General features: G+C 37.5%; 1 protein-coding gene across 4 annotated transcripts in view; it reads left to right on the top strand.

The window, feature by feature from the left end:
* The window catches only part of LOC310719029 (kinesin-like protein KIF21A), a 43,154-nt gene extending 32,603 nt beyond the window's left edge, over positions 1–10,551 (top strand). For all 4 annotated transcript variants that reach the window (XM_083528254.1, XM_083528253.1, XM_083528252.1 and 1 more), the window contains 10 exons: positions 1,086–1,273; positions 1,390–1,515; positions 1,806–1,838; positions 2,116–2,252; positions 3,353–3,527; positions 3,685–3,849; positions 6,162–6,279; positions 6,729–6,899; positions 7,907–8,106; positions 9,714–10,551. In XM_083528254.1, the coding sequence (XP_083384380.1) occupies positions 1,086–1,273; positions 1,390–1,515; positions 1,806–1,838; positions 2,116–2,252; positions 3,353–3,527; positions 3,685–3,849; positions 6,162–6,279; positions 6,729–6,899; positions 7,907–8,106; positions 9,714–9,771 (1,371 nt within the window). In that variant the 3' untranslated portion in view covers positions 9,772–10,551. The remainder of the gene's footprint in view (positions 1–1,085; positions 1,274–1,389; positions 1,516–1,805; positions 1,839–2,115; positions 2,253–3,352; positions 3,528–3,684; positions 3,850–6,161; positions 6,280–6,728; positions 6,900–7,906; positions 8,107–9,713) is intronic.
* Positions 10,552–12,999: the final 2,448 nt, after the last annotated feature.

Genomic DNA, 12,999 nt, shown 5'->3' with positions numbered 1-12,999 from the left:
TAGATTCACACTGAAGGCATCAAAACTATGAATTAACACATGTGGAATTATATATGGAAATATATACATAACAAAAAAGTGTAAAACTACTGAAAAATGTCATATTGTAGGTTCTTCAAAGTAGCCACCTTTTGCTTTGATTACTGCTTTGCACACTCTTGGCATTCTCTTGATGAGCTTCAAGAGGTAGTCACCTGAAATGGTCTTCCAACAGTCTTGAAGGAGTTCCCCGAGAGATGCTTGCCACTTGATGGCCCTTTTGCCTTCACTCTGCGGTCCAGCTCACCCCTAAACCATCTCGATTGGGTTTTCAGGTCTGGTGACTGTGGAGGCCAGGTCATCTGGCGCAGCACCCCATCACTCTCCTTCTTGGTCAAATAGCCCTTGATGCCTTCAGTGTGACTCTACAATTTTCATAGTCATGAAAATAAAGAAAACTCTTAGAATGAGAAGGTGTGTCCAAACTTTTGGTCTGTACTGTGTATATATATATATATATATATATATATATATATATATATATATATATATATATATATATATATATATATATATATATATATATATATATATATATTTTATTTTATTTTAGTATTATACCCCTAGCATTGTCGTGTATGACACAAACTAAAAAAAGGCCAGTAAATTGTTTCAACATATTTAGGACAGTAAGTAGACACGTTGCGTGGATGCTCAGTACAAATCGTGTTTCCCGTATGGGTCAAATGGTGACAACAAAAAACAATTTGCCGTCCACCACTTAATCTGAAAAAAACTCAGATTTGAACTATTCCACCCATAAAGCAGGGATTGCATTTGGTACACATGTGCACTGTACCTAAGGTCCTGTACAGTTCTGTATGAATACGTGTACTGTTACATCCCTATTCCCTGTGGGAATTTATTATTTTATTACTAATAAAAGAACATTTCAGGAAGCTGGAAAGATACTATTATTTAATTATAATAATTAATAATGATAGAACACATCGTGCCTGAAAATATATTATAATATGTTTATATTGTAAAAGTATTGTATGAATTACATTAAATATGTTCTGTACTAAGTTTTTAATGTTCCTCAGGCTCGAAGAAGAACCACCACACAGATGGAGCTGCTGTATGCCAACAGCACTGACCCTGATGCCCCTCTGGATGATTTCTCAGCTCCTCTTCTATCCATTTCCGAAAGTTCAGAGGGAATTATAAGCTTACTGTCTTCTTCAGTGGACAAAGACCTGCCGACAAATTTCCCACCCAGAACAAGTGTTTCGTACGTCTTGGTGTTGTATGAAGTCTTGAGTAAAGCAAGTCAAGCTCTGTTCAGGCCTAGTATTAAAGCTTCTGCTATGCCGGTGTGTTAACATAAACACTATTTACACCACACAGATCTGGCGTCAGATCTCCAACATCGACGGAGAAGAGATCAGTGGAACGCTCACCTCTGACACGCAGGACGAATCAGGAAAGGAGTCAGACGTCCACAGACAAGCCCAAGAGTCAAGACACAAAACAGTGGGTTCGAGGAGTTCAAGAAAAACAACAGATAGCAGAAAATTTGTACATACTAATTAAGCATTTCATAATTAATTAAGTCATTAATAATTTTTATATGTGCATGTTCTGTAATGACTTAATTAAGGATGTTTGATGCTTAATTACAAATTATTTAAAGGTACATCATACATCATTTGTGCCTACTCAGTGTGTGCTTAACAAACTTCTTGTATACGTTTCTACAATACGATCCTTAGTCTGACATTGAAGTCATCAGTGTTGGCATGTATGTTTCTGTTCTCTTACAGATTTAATGATCCTGTTATCTTCGAGAGTCAGAGGTATCTGTTCTTGACCCGCTTTCGGCACATTTCAGTTTTGCCAGCTTTCCACATTTGTCTCTGTATTAATCTTATAGCTGATTATTTTGTTCTGTAAGCTGCGTGCTGCCTTTAAAGAATGACCTTTTTCTGCTGATTGCAGCTAATTGTCTCATTTGTCACTTAATGTGATATTATAACCATCATTTAATTTGTTATTCAATATGGGCTGTGTGTGTGTGTGAGTGAATATATGCGTATCCTTTTTTTTTTTTTTTTTTTTTTTTTTTTTTTATAGAGGAGTTATCAATACTGTGCCGTGTCCTAAGGGCAGTCAAGCAGCCAAGATTCAGTGTGTGTATGCAGCAGAGGGACACACAAAAGCCGTGATGTGTGTGGATTCCACCGATGATCTTTTATTTACCGGATCAAAAGGTAAACGTTCTACTTCGAGTTTTGGAAAAAATAAACCACACACTGGTAATTTCACCATTTTTATTTTATGTGGGTGCACAATAGAGGGTTTGCTCAAAGAAAAAAAGGTTTTCTGACACGTAATGTGTAGGGATTGTGTTTTTGTTGACACATTATTCATTACACATCGACACATTTCTTTCGACAGTACCGTACGTGCTATTCGAAGTGAGTGAATGTGTATTCCTAAAATTGACAATTAGTTAGTCAAGAAATGGGTTCCCTGGTGGTCTAGTGGTTAGGATACGGCGCGGGTTCGATTCCCGGGCAGGGAACCAACCCCAGTCACTCTCAGTGGCGGTCCCAAGCCCGGATAAATGGGGAGGGTTGCGTTAGGAAGGGCATCCAGCATAAAAACATGTGCCAAATCAAACATGCTGTGGCGACCCCTAATGGGAAAAGCCGAAAGAAATTTTTATTTAAGAAATGAGAATGTGCACTGGCCTGATGGTGGCGCTATAGCACAGAATTGAGCTTTTATCTTATATTTCCTGAACCATAAGCTATACAGACTAATGTTTATTTTGTTCATTAAAAACTCCTTGATTTAAGCCACACAGGAATGGCATTTGGTTAATTTGTTGCCCAATTTGGCGCCAAGATGTAGATTATATTGCAGAAATGACGACCTTAAAAAAGGAAAAAAGGAGTTGGTCATTTCGTTTTCAAAAATAAAATAAAAATATATAATTTTCTGTTTACTTGTAGATAGGAAAATGCGTTCTCATTATACAGTTACAGTGAGTCTGACAGTTGTAAATAGTGCTTTTGTTATGAATAATTGGTATTTTCTCACATTTTGAGCTCATCCATTTGTTTTAAATCACTTGTTTTAAAAAAGTAGAACTATTTTACACATTTTGATCATAAAATGTCAAAAGGTACAGATTGGGTTTTGTCTTCATGATGTAACAGTTTGCAAGTGTAGATCAGTGTGTGTATGTATATATGTATATATGTATATATATATATATATATATATATATATATATATATATATATATATATATATATATATTAGTGCTTGAACCCAAATGATCATCACGTGTGTTTGGTGGCAGACCGGACATGTAAGGTGTGGAACCTGGTGACTGGACAGGAGATCATGTCTCTTGGTGATCACCCGAGCAGTGTGCTGTCTGTTCGATACTGCTCCAGCCTCGTCTTCACTGTCTCAACCACCTATATTAAAGTGTGGGACATCAGGGATTCAGCCAAGTGCATCCGTACACTCACGTGAGTTACACTTCGCTCTATGAATACTGATTGGTTCAATGTTAAATGAGCATATAACTTTAGCAAGACTTTTTTAGCTTTTTTTTTTTATTTATTTTGTATTTAATACTTCTCTGTTGTTAAAAAAAAAAGATGGCTTAAATGTACTTTGTCTCAGGTCCTCTGGTCAGGTGTCTCATGGTGATAGCTGTGCTAATCTGGGCAGTCGAGCTGCTACTATTCCTCCTGGTGAGAATCAGATCAACCAGATTGCCCTAAATCCTACTGGAACATTCCTATATGCTGCAGCAGGCAACTCCGTCAGGATGTGGGATCTGAGAAGGTATGGATAAAGATAACTAGTTCTTCATTCCTATAGTTTATCAGATATTGCCTTGTCAACTGGATCTAATAACCTGTATTAGCTTCTATGGTCTACTTCAGAAAAAAAAGAACAGTGTATAAGAGACTGGTGTATAAGAGAGTGTATAAGTACCAGGCTAGCCCTGGTGATTTAAATCAGTTTGGCAAAAGTTTTCACTTTGACTTTTAGCACCATTATCTGACAAGACTTTATTTTTTTCTCAAGTGACATTTTAGTCCCTATGTGGTTTATTAAAGTACCGTATTTTTTGGACTATAAGCCGCTATTTTGTTTCCTACGTTTTGAACCCCGCGGCTTAAACAACGAAGCAGCTTATTTACGAAATTTTCCTGGGTTTTTCCCGGTTTCACAAACTTCAAGCCAAAAAACTGAACCCCATAACATTAGACCAATGAAATTTCAAAACCAAAACAAAAAAACGCACCTCACCTGTGTTCTGAGCTGCACGGCATCGAGAGTAAAAACTTTTTTTTTTAACGCACGACGATGCCAAAAGATAAACTCCTGAGAGAAATACTTGTGAAAGGAAGGAGGAAGACAGTGAACAATGACTTTCTTGGTAGGCTACTGTTTAGATACAAGCCGCTGTAGCGTGTTGAGTCTGGGTGAAGGGAGAGCTCGCTAACTCCAGTTGCAACATAAATCATATAAGCACAGACAGATTTCCAAAACTCGTGCTTTTTTATTTTTCTTGGCAACAGCGTTACGGGTTAGTCAAAGAAACTTAGAAATGAGCATCAGAAAATAATAAGAACATATTCCTCGTCTTGTACACATGCAGTAATACCGGGAAAATGCAGTGCCATGCTCTTCCCAAAATACCGCTATGCTCCTAAAGGAAGCGCAACATATTTCACCCGTTACACCGTGTGTAACTTGTCTTTCATTAAAGCCTGTGTGAAGTTCATTAGTGTAGACTGCGGCTTATAGACAGGTGCGGCTTATTTATGTTCAAAATAAAAATATTTGTAAAATTCAGTGGGTGCGGCTAATATATGGGAGCTCTTTATAGTCCGGAAATTTCGGTAGTTATTTTCCCAGTGATCATTTTGTTTTGGTGTGGCACTTAAAGCATCATAAAAATGGTTTATTTCTTTTCTGCATTTTATATTAAACTAAATTCATTTCAAATCGTTTCTTATAAATCTATCTATCGATCGATCGACCTACCTACTTACCTACCTTGCATTGCATTACATTAGCAATAGATTAAACCCATCTTCAACAAAATTCAGATGTTTTTAGAGTCAGAGAAATGTTTCACCACATTTAACCTAATATTCACTCCCCCCTGCGTCTCTATTCTTTGTGCAATTACCATTACAATAATATCGATATTTCCCTGTACACAGAGAAATGGAAAACTCGCTTATAATGGAGGCTGAAGGGCAGCTGCTGCATTCCATCAATAAACATTTATGTGAACTGTATTTGATGGAAGCTTTAATGATTCTTTTTTTTTTTCATTCAAGGGTCAAGCTCTTAAACTCTTTAAAGTTTTCTTTTCAGAAATGGGGACTGTTTACATTTCAGTTGAAATTGCCTCTTCCTAATGGTGTGTGGATACAAAAAAAGGTGCCTCTGTGAGATTGAAAGCAAATAAAACTGCAAAGATAAAAACTATATTACATCATTTGATAGGTTTTTTTTTCTTATGACTTTCAAGCCTGAAGGTTCAGGTATAACATTGCTTTGAATTTATGTATGTTAATTTTTTGACATGACGTAACAGAATTATTACACCTTTATAAAGAAAATTAAATGTCAGAGCTTCACAACATGGTAGTTGTAAAGCCCTTGCTTGGCAATTGTGACTGTAATGGACAGGGGAGAGAAATTTTACCATCCTTCCCCCAGAGAGACTCCTAGCTACAAATGGCTGTGGTATTGTCAGATATCTCAGAATATCCTCACGATAGTCAACACTTTTTCCTGAACACTTCTTATGCCACCTCTTGTGTCGACAGTTCTTATTTTAATATTACAGATGCACTAGACTAAAGTAACAGCTGAAACTCAAGATACTACCCTAGCTATCTTTAAATGAACAGCTAGTAATCAAGAAGGTGGATTCGTGTTCATTCGATGTCTGAGTATTGGGAGGTTTCTAGAACGTTCATTCACGCTGTGTTCTTTCATCACTTCGTAGAGATGCTAACTTTAGAATATGAGGGTGTCCTGGGTTTGGCATACCAATCAGTCCATATCAAACTCTATTTACTCCAAAACTCAGCACAACTTTTTCCATCTTTTCCTCTGTCCTCCTACAGGTTTGTTTCTACTGGGAAATTGACAGGTCATCTGGGGCCAGTAATGTGTCTAGCTGTGGATCAGCTGGGAAACGGTCAAGATGTGGTCATTACAGGCTCCAAAGACCACAGCCTAAAGGTACACACACACACCCGAACCCCCCCCCCCCCCCCCCCCCCCCCCCCCACACACACACACACACACACACACACACACACACACACACAAGCTCTGAATATATTATACTTAAGTACATATTTTATACTTAGTCTGCCAGTCCTTCTTGGGCGTCTAGTGTGTAGGCTATATTTAATCATTACCTTTTAAACTCTGTGCACTCACAGCACCACATGTGCCACTGCAGCAAATTCAAAGCCTACCATACCTCAAAATGCAACTTTACAATATTAATCAAGCTCTCAAGGTTCCACAAAATTACAGAGTGGTTTTCTAGTATGTACTTCTGAACCACTTTATTATCAGCTATGCCCAATTACGGCTTCCCAGCAGTGTGTGAACGTAAAGTGTGTGTGCGTGTGTGTGTGACTGACTGCCTATGTGTTTGTGTGCACTTTTTGCGTTTTCAGATGTTTGACATCTTGGAAGGAGTTCAAGGAAGCATCCCATCGACTCATAACTTTGAACCTACTCATCAGGATGGCCTGGAAGCTCTGAGCATTCTGGGAAACTCAGTGTACAGTGCAGCCAGAGACCACTGCATTAGGAGATGGGACCTGTCTAGCAAGCAGCTCAAACAGGTATGAAAGGGAAAGAGAGAAGATACAGTTAAGGCCATGTACTGCCCTCCCAGACTAGACATGACATGAGAGATGTTTATATTAACTTACCTGTTCTAAAGCTTAATCATATATTGGCAAATCTGAAATAGGAAATTCTGTCTAATATCTATCTATCTATCTATCTATCTATCTATCTATCTATCTATCTATCTATCTATCTATCTATCTATCTATCTATCTATCTATCTATCTATCTATCTATCTATCTATCTATCTCTAACATACATACATGTCTCAACATATTATTCGGAAGTATATCAATTTAGGGCTGTAACGATTCCTTGAGTAATTAGAATAAAAAATAAATAAATCATGAAGCACTGCGTTTCCCACGGACCAATTATTGCACACACCACCCACTAAACTCTGGAGCGGTCTGGACAGGGAACACAGAAGATGCTGCCCAGTGAAAAATGAAGGAACATGAAAAATACAGTGAGGGGCGAGAAGAAGATTCATATGGAAGCCCGTTTTCGCCGCATATAATTAAAAAGTTTTGCCTAATTCTGATTAAATTTTTTTTTCTCGCATTTTCGTAATTTTATTTAATTTTTTTAGCCAATCCGACAGCACCACCCCCTCTGTAGTGCCAGAAAGCTTCACACATTAAAAATGAAATGAGCTACAATTAATAGATTCGCATGGTATTCAATCCTATGGTTCTTTCCTAATTTGTGACACGAATAAACAAAGTTTTTCTCTTCAAGTGAAGTGCTCGCTTGCAGAGAAAATCTGTTACCTATTAACTTGTAATGAGATGTACGAACTGACTAAAAGGGAATTTAAAAGTGCATGGATTGCTTTGAACAAACGTGTGTGTGTGTGTGTGTGTGTGTGTGTGTGTGTGTGTGTGTGTGTGTGTGTGTGTGTGTGTGTGTGTGTGTGTGTGTGTGTGTGTGTGTGTGTGTGTGTGTGTGTGTGTGTGTGTGTGTGTGTGTGTGTGTGTGTTGCGTTGCCCTGAGCAGCAGGTTGACAGGGCACACTCTGATTGGGTGAGTGCACTGGCAGTTGTGCCGGATTCCAGGATTTTACTGAGTGTGTGCAGAGGAGGTCTCCTGAAGCTGTGGCACTCAGATACACTCACACCCCTGGGGGAACTAAGAGGACATGACTGTGCGATCAACAGCATCTCTACTAACAGCACTCATCTTTTCACAGCCTCAGAGTGAGTCCTCTACTCACTCACACATATACAAACTTGTTCTAAATAGTATGTAACATACATGTGTCCATTGAAATCTGACCATGAACATTAAATGTGTACATAAACATACAAATGTTAGGTTAAAGCTCCACTTTAAGATCTGTCTAGATAATCTAAACATTAGATTAAATTATTTGGATCTAAAGCAATTATTGGCTTTGATGAAAATATTCATTACCATGTTCATCTTTATGTTGTCTAATAAAATGGGTCTATGACATATTGTACCTTTTTTCATCTGGATGCTTTTACCTTATTCTCCTTAAAGCATATTAAATTATCTTTTAAAATCTGCTTTAAATCTAAACAACAATGCTAATGACTTTGATTCGGACTTGTTAGAGATTCCACAGGATGAAGCAAAATGCCAAACCAGGACAGGAAAAAACATCATAAATCGACTTTTTTGGTCCAATTAAATAGATAAATATCAGTGACAAGAATTTGTTTCTGATTTGTCCATAGTTGAATTTGTAATGAAATTACAGAGAGTCACATGTATAAATTGCTACAGTGTAAAGGTCCAGCATATAATGGTGTGATTTTGTGTAGCTTTTCAGCATCTTTTTTTCTTTGCATGACTGTGGTTGCTTGGAAAGGGCAGTAGTGTAAAAACTTGGAGGGCGTAGCTCGTTTCAAGGATGTTCCATAACATTAGATTAACTATAAATACTCAAAATGTATGAAGTGCAATTCCTTATACATAATTATATAATTATTTATCATCTATCTATCTATCTATCTGTGTCTGTCTGTCTCTGTGTGTGTGTGTGTGTGTGTGTGTGTGTGTGTGTGTGTGTGTGTGTGTGTGTGTGTGTGTGTGTGTGCGTGTGTGCGTGTGTGCGTGTGTGCGTGTGTGCGTGTGTGCGTGTGTGCGTGTGTGCGTGTGTATCCGGCGATTAAAACCGTCCGTGTGGAAACATAGCGTAATTTAAAACACCATCATTACCATAAAGCATTTAAAAGAATATTTTGTCTTCATGCTCTGTTATGTATAGTTTCAGTATAATATAATAATAAACATACCTTTGCATAAAGCATCCAGTTTGTCCATGCTCATGTTGATTAGAGTATTAAAAAAAAACTTGAAAAATATTCATTTAAGGTACAGTTATAACAGATATAAATGTGTGAATAAGTTGTGTTTAATTGTAATTTAATTAATGACAATCACGATTAAATATTTTAATTGATGGGGATAGATATATAGCTATGATGAAAAAAGAAAAAGAATATTAAATTGTAATATATTTATATATAATATATAACTTGTGGGTGCATTGCTGTGGTAAAAGATAAAACATTATGATTCATACAGTAATCGGAAAAATAATCAGCTTCGACACTAAATTCAATGCTGTATTTTAAGCTGATCACACAACATGCCCTGTATGTACATAGTGTAGCGCTACAGTATTCTCGGTGTGGATATATAAAATAATAGACAACAATAATGCATTTGTATATATATTTTTCATAATTTATATTATAATATTTTATAAATGCGGTGTACTCGCTCTAAAACAGCAGATACACTAAATTTTGTTTCTGATTTTATCTTCCTGCAGAGATCGGACAGTGAGAATCTGGCAAATAAAAGGCTCTCTGGATGATGGGCTTTACTGACTCAAACACATGATGTGACTCTAAACTGAGTGTATTATTTGCACAGCAAAAGAAACCTGGCACTCTTTGCTGGCTGTTTTGTTTCCTGGAAATTTGGTAGCGTCCTCACTTGGTCGAGTGAGTGTTTGTTTGTGTGTGTCTATGCTGGCTGTGTATTTTCCTCAGCATACAGCATCCCATGTGTGCATCTTGAACTGGCAGAGAACAAAGCTCAACAGTGTACATCTAAAAGTGCCCTGTGCCTGAGCACTGCTACCAATCCTCATATGAATTTAGGTCACATGCACATCGCTGGCTTGTGCAAAAACCGAAGCTGGGCTTTGGTGCTGTATGCTGAAAATATGTGAACGTTTTCATGTTGACTGAATGGGACCAACATGCTCTTAAATGAAACCTTTTGCAAACCTCGATGTCAGTGCTGTTTAATGGTACGTGAACGTTGTTGCCTTTCATCTCAGCATTGGGATTTTGAGCAGCATAAACACAAAAACAGCAACTTTACGCTCAACTGTATTACTACTGGTACAAATACTTGTGCACCCAGATGTTTTAGTTGAACACATTGTCATATCTACTGTATTTGTGATGTATGTTAGTGTGTTTGATTCATGAAGTGCTGATCTTTAAATGTACATTTGCTCAGATAGGGTTTTTACGTACTGTATGTGGGATCACTGACTGTAAATTAATCACTGTCTTAACCAAGGCTGTTCTGTCTAAAATCCCAGGTCAATACAAATCATGTCTGAAAAAAATCATTCGGTGTCTGTCTTTTCTTTTATTTAATTGCAGTACAACTTAAAATGGGATCAAGTCATGTTAGAGGCATCGAAAGGCATCATAATATACTGTAACGTAATGTTTTTTCCATTTATTAAAATGTAAAAATATAGAAGTGAGGCAGACTTGTTTTATGCACAATCGTAACGGCATTAAAAACAAGTTTTAAGTAACGTACTGTTAGAATTTTCTCACGCTGCATTGATCTCTAATTTTAAAAACCATCACATGCCATTTTTTCTGCTTCTGCTTATAAAGAGCTTTTTTTACATTTTCCTTACTCATACTAGCGAATTTTAATTACAATATTTGTATCTTTATTAAATGCTTTAATAGCATTTTTCTATAGCTGTATAGTTATTAAATACATATAATTTGCCTGTTTTATTTTATTACATTGGCTTTTATTTTGGTTTCATTTAAACTCTAAAGGACTTAAAGTCCTTTAGCTGCAATGTATGTATATGATTACTATTATGATTATTCTTAATAACTAATACTAAGTAATGAACAATGCCACAGATGTTGCCATTGGCATGCTGACAGCAGGAATGTCCACCAGAGCTGTTGCCCATGAATTGAATGTTCATTTCTCCACCATAAGCCATCTACAAAGGCGTTTCAGAGAATTTGCCAGTACGTCCAACCGGCCTCACAACCACAGACCACATGTAACCACACCAGCCCAGGACCTCCACATCCAGCATCTTCATCTCCAAGATTGTCTGACATTTACATTTACATTTGGGGCATTTAGCAGACGCCCTTATCCAGAGCGACGTACAAAAGTGCTTTGAGTCTCTAGCAATGAATAAATCTACACTGGTACACAAGATTACAACTTAATATAAATATGACTCTTGAATTCTGCAAAGCAAACTTGGTAAGTGCTTATTTAAGTGTTTTAGGAAGAGGTAGGTCTTCAATCAGCGCTTGAAGATGGTAAGAGACTCTGCTGTACAGACATCTAGGGGAAGTTCTTTTCACCACCTCAGTTCCAGAACAGAGAGTCTGAGACCAGCCATCCTGACAACTGCTGCAACAATCGGTTTGACACAAACAAAGAATTTCTGCTCAAACTGTCAGAAAGAGTCTCAGGGAAGCTCATCTGCATGCTCGTCGTCCTCATCGGTGTATACGACAGCGTGTTCCAGTTTCTGCCAATATCCAGCAACTTAACACATCTATTGAAGAGGAGTGGACCAACATTCCACAGAACACAACCAACAACCTGATCAACTCTATGCGAAGGAGATGTGTTGCACTTTGTGAGGCACATGGTGGTCACACCACTGGTTTTTGGACCCCCCAATACAGTAAAACTGCACATTTTAGAGTGGCCTTTTATTGCACCCAGCCTAAGGCACACCTGTGCAATAATCATGCTGTCTGATCAGCATCCTGATATGTGGATTATCTCTGCAAAGGAGAAGCGCTCACACAGATTTAGATAGATTCGTGAACAATATTTGAGAGAAATAGGCCTGTACATATAAAAAAGTCCTGGATCTTTGAGTTCAGCTCATGATAAATGGGGGCAAAAACAAAAGTGTTGCGTTTATAATTTTGTTCAGTGTAAAAGTCGTAGGTGCCAAAGAACATCGTAACTGCACTGCAGTATGTCATCAGTAGGGGGCAGTATATAAATGCAATTCACGTAAGGCTGTCTCTTAACTGCTTTCCTACATATTTGAGTGGGTTTTCCACACATTCTTGTCAAAGATAAGGGCCTGAAAGATCAAATTCCGTAGATGGGAACGTTTACAATACAAACTCTGATAAGTTTGTTGTAAAAAAAATAAAATAGAGCTGTTATGAGGGTGACGAGGGAAAGTTGAACGACCGACAGATTCGGATATAAGAGATTCAGATTTTTTTTCTACATATAGAGAAATAAATGTTTTATAGATTTTATTTTAATGTTTAGATGAGTTGCAGTATGGCAACAGTGTGGTGAAGTGGGCTAATTGTATCTGTTTGTATAAATTCTTACACCTCATCTTACACCTTAAACCCGAATAAATTCCTTTCTTGTTTCTTGTAAGGTTTATGCATATGCTTCCGATCAGACCTGTTTTAGACCTGTATTAAAAAAGTATTTGCTGGTTTGACCACAAAGACGGTGCATTATTGTCATTCACAAGGATTGTATTTTCATCTGGAAGTAATATTTTCCAGGTTGGCTGATGCTTCCTGGACTCGCCTTCCGAACGTCCTCCAAACCTTTCTTGCATTATGACTGTTGCTGGATATTTAATTAATAGTTGAGTTTAACCCCTTTAAATAACTTGACCTCGTTTTTAATAGCACTTGTGTTTGGATATGATTAGGAAATACAGAACCTTTTCAGCTCTGCGGGGAAACAGCGATTCCGAGTGAAGAGTGAAGAGCCCCCCTGTGCCTGTCTTTCTCTCTCTTTGTCTCTCAATGGTGAAGTGTGGATTGCTT

Source organism: Silurus aristotelis, assembly GCF_946808225.1.
Source record: "Silurus aristotelis genome assembly, chromosome: 24".
Classification (NCBI taxonomy): domain Eukaryota; kingdom Metazoa; phylum Chordata; class Actinopteri; order Siluriformes; family Siluridae; genus Silurus; species Silurus aristotelis.
The sequence above is the reverse complement of the archived record's forward strand: the minus strand, read 5'-3'. Positions and strand labels throughout refer to the sequence as shown.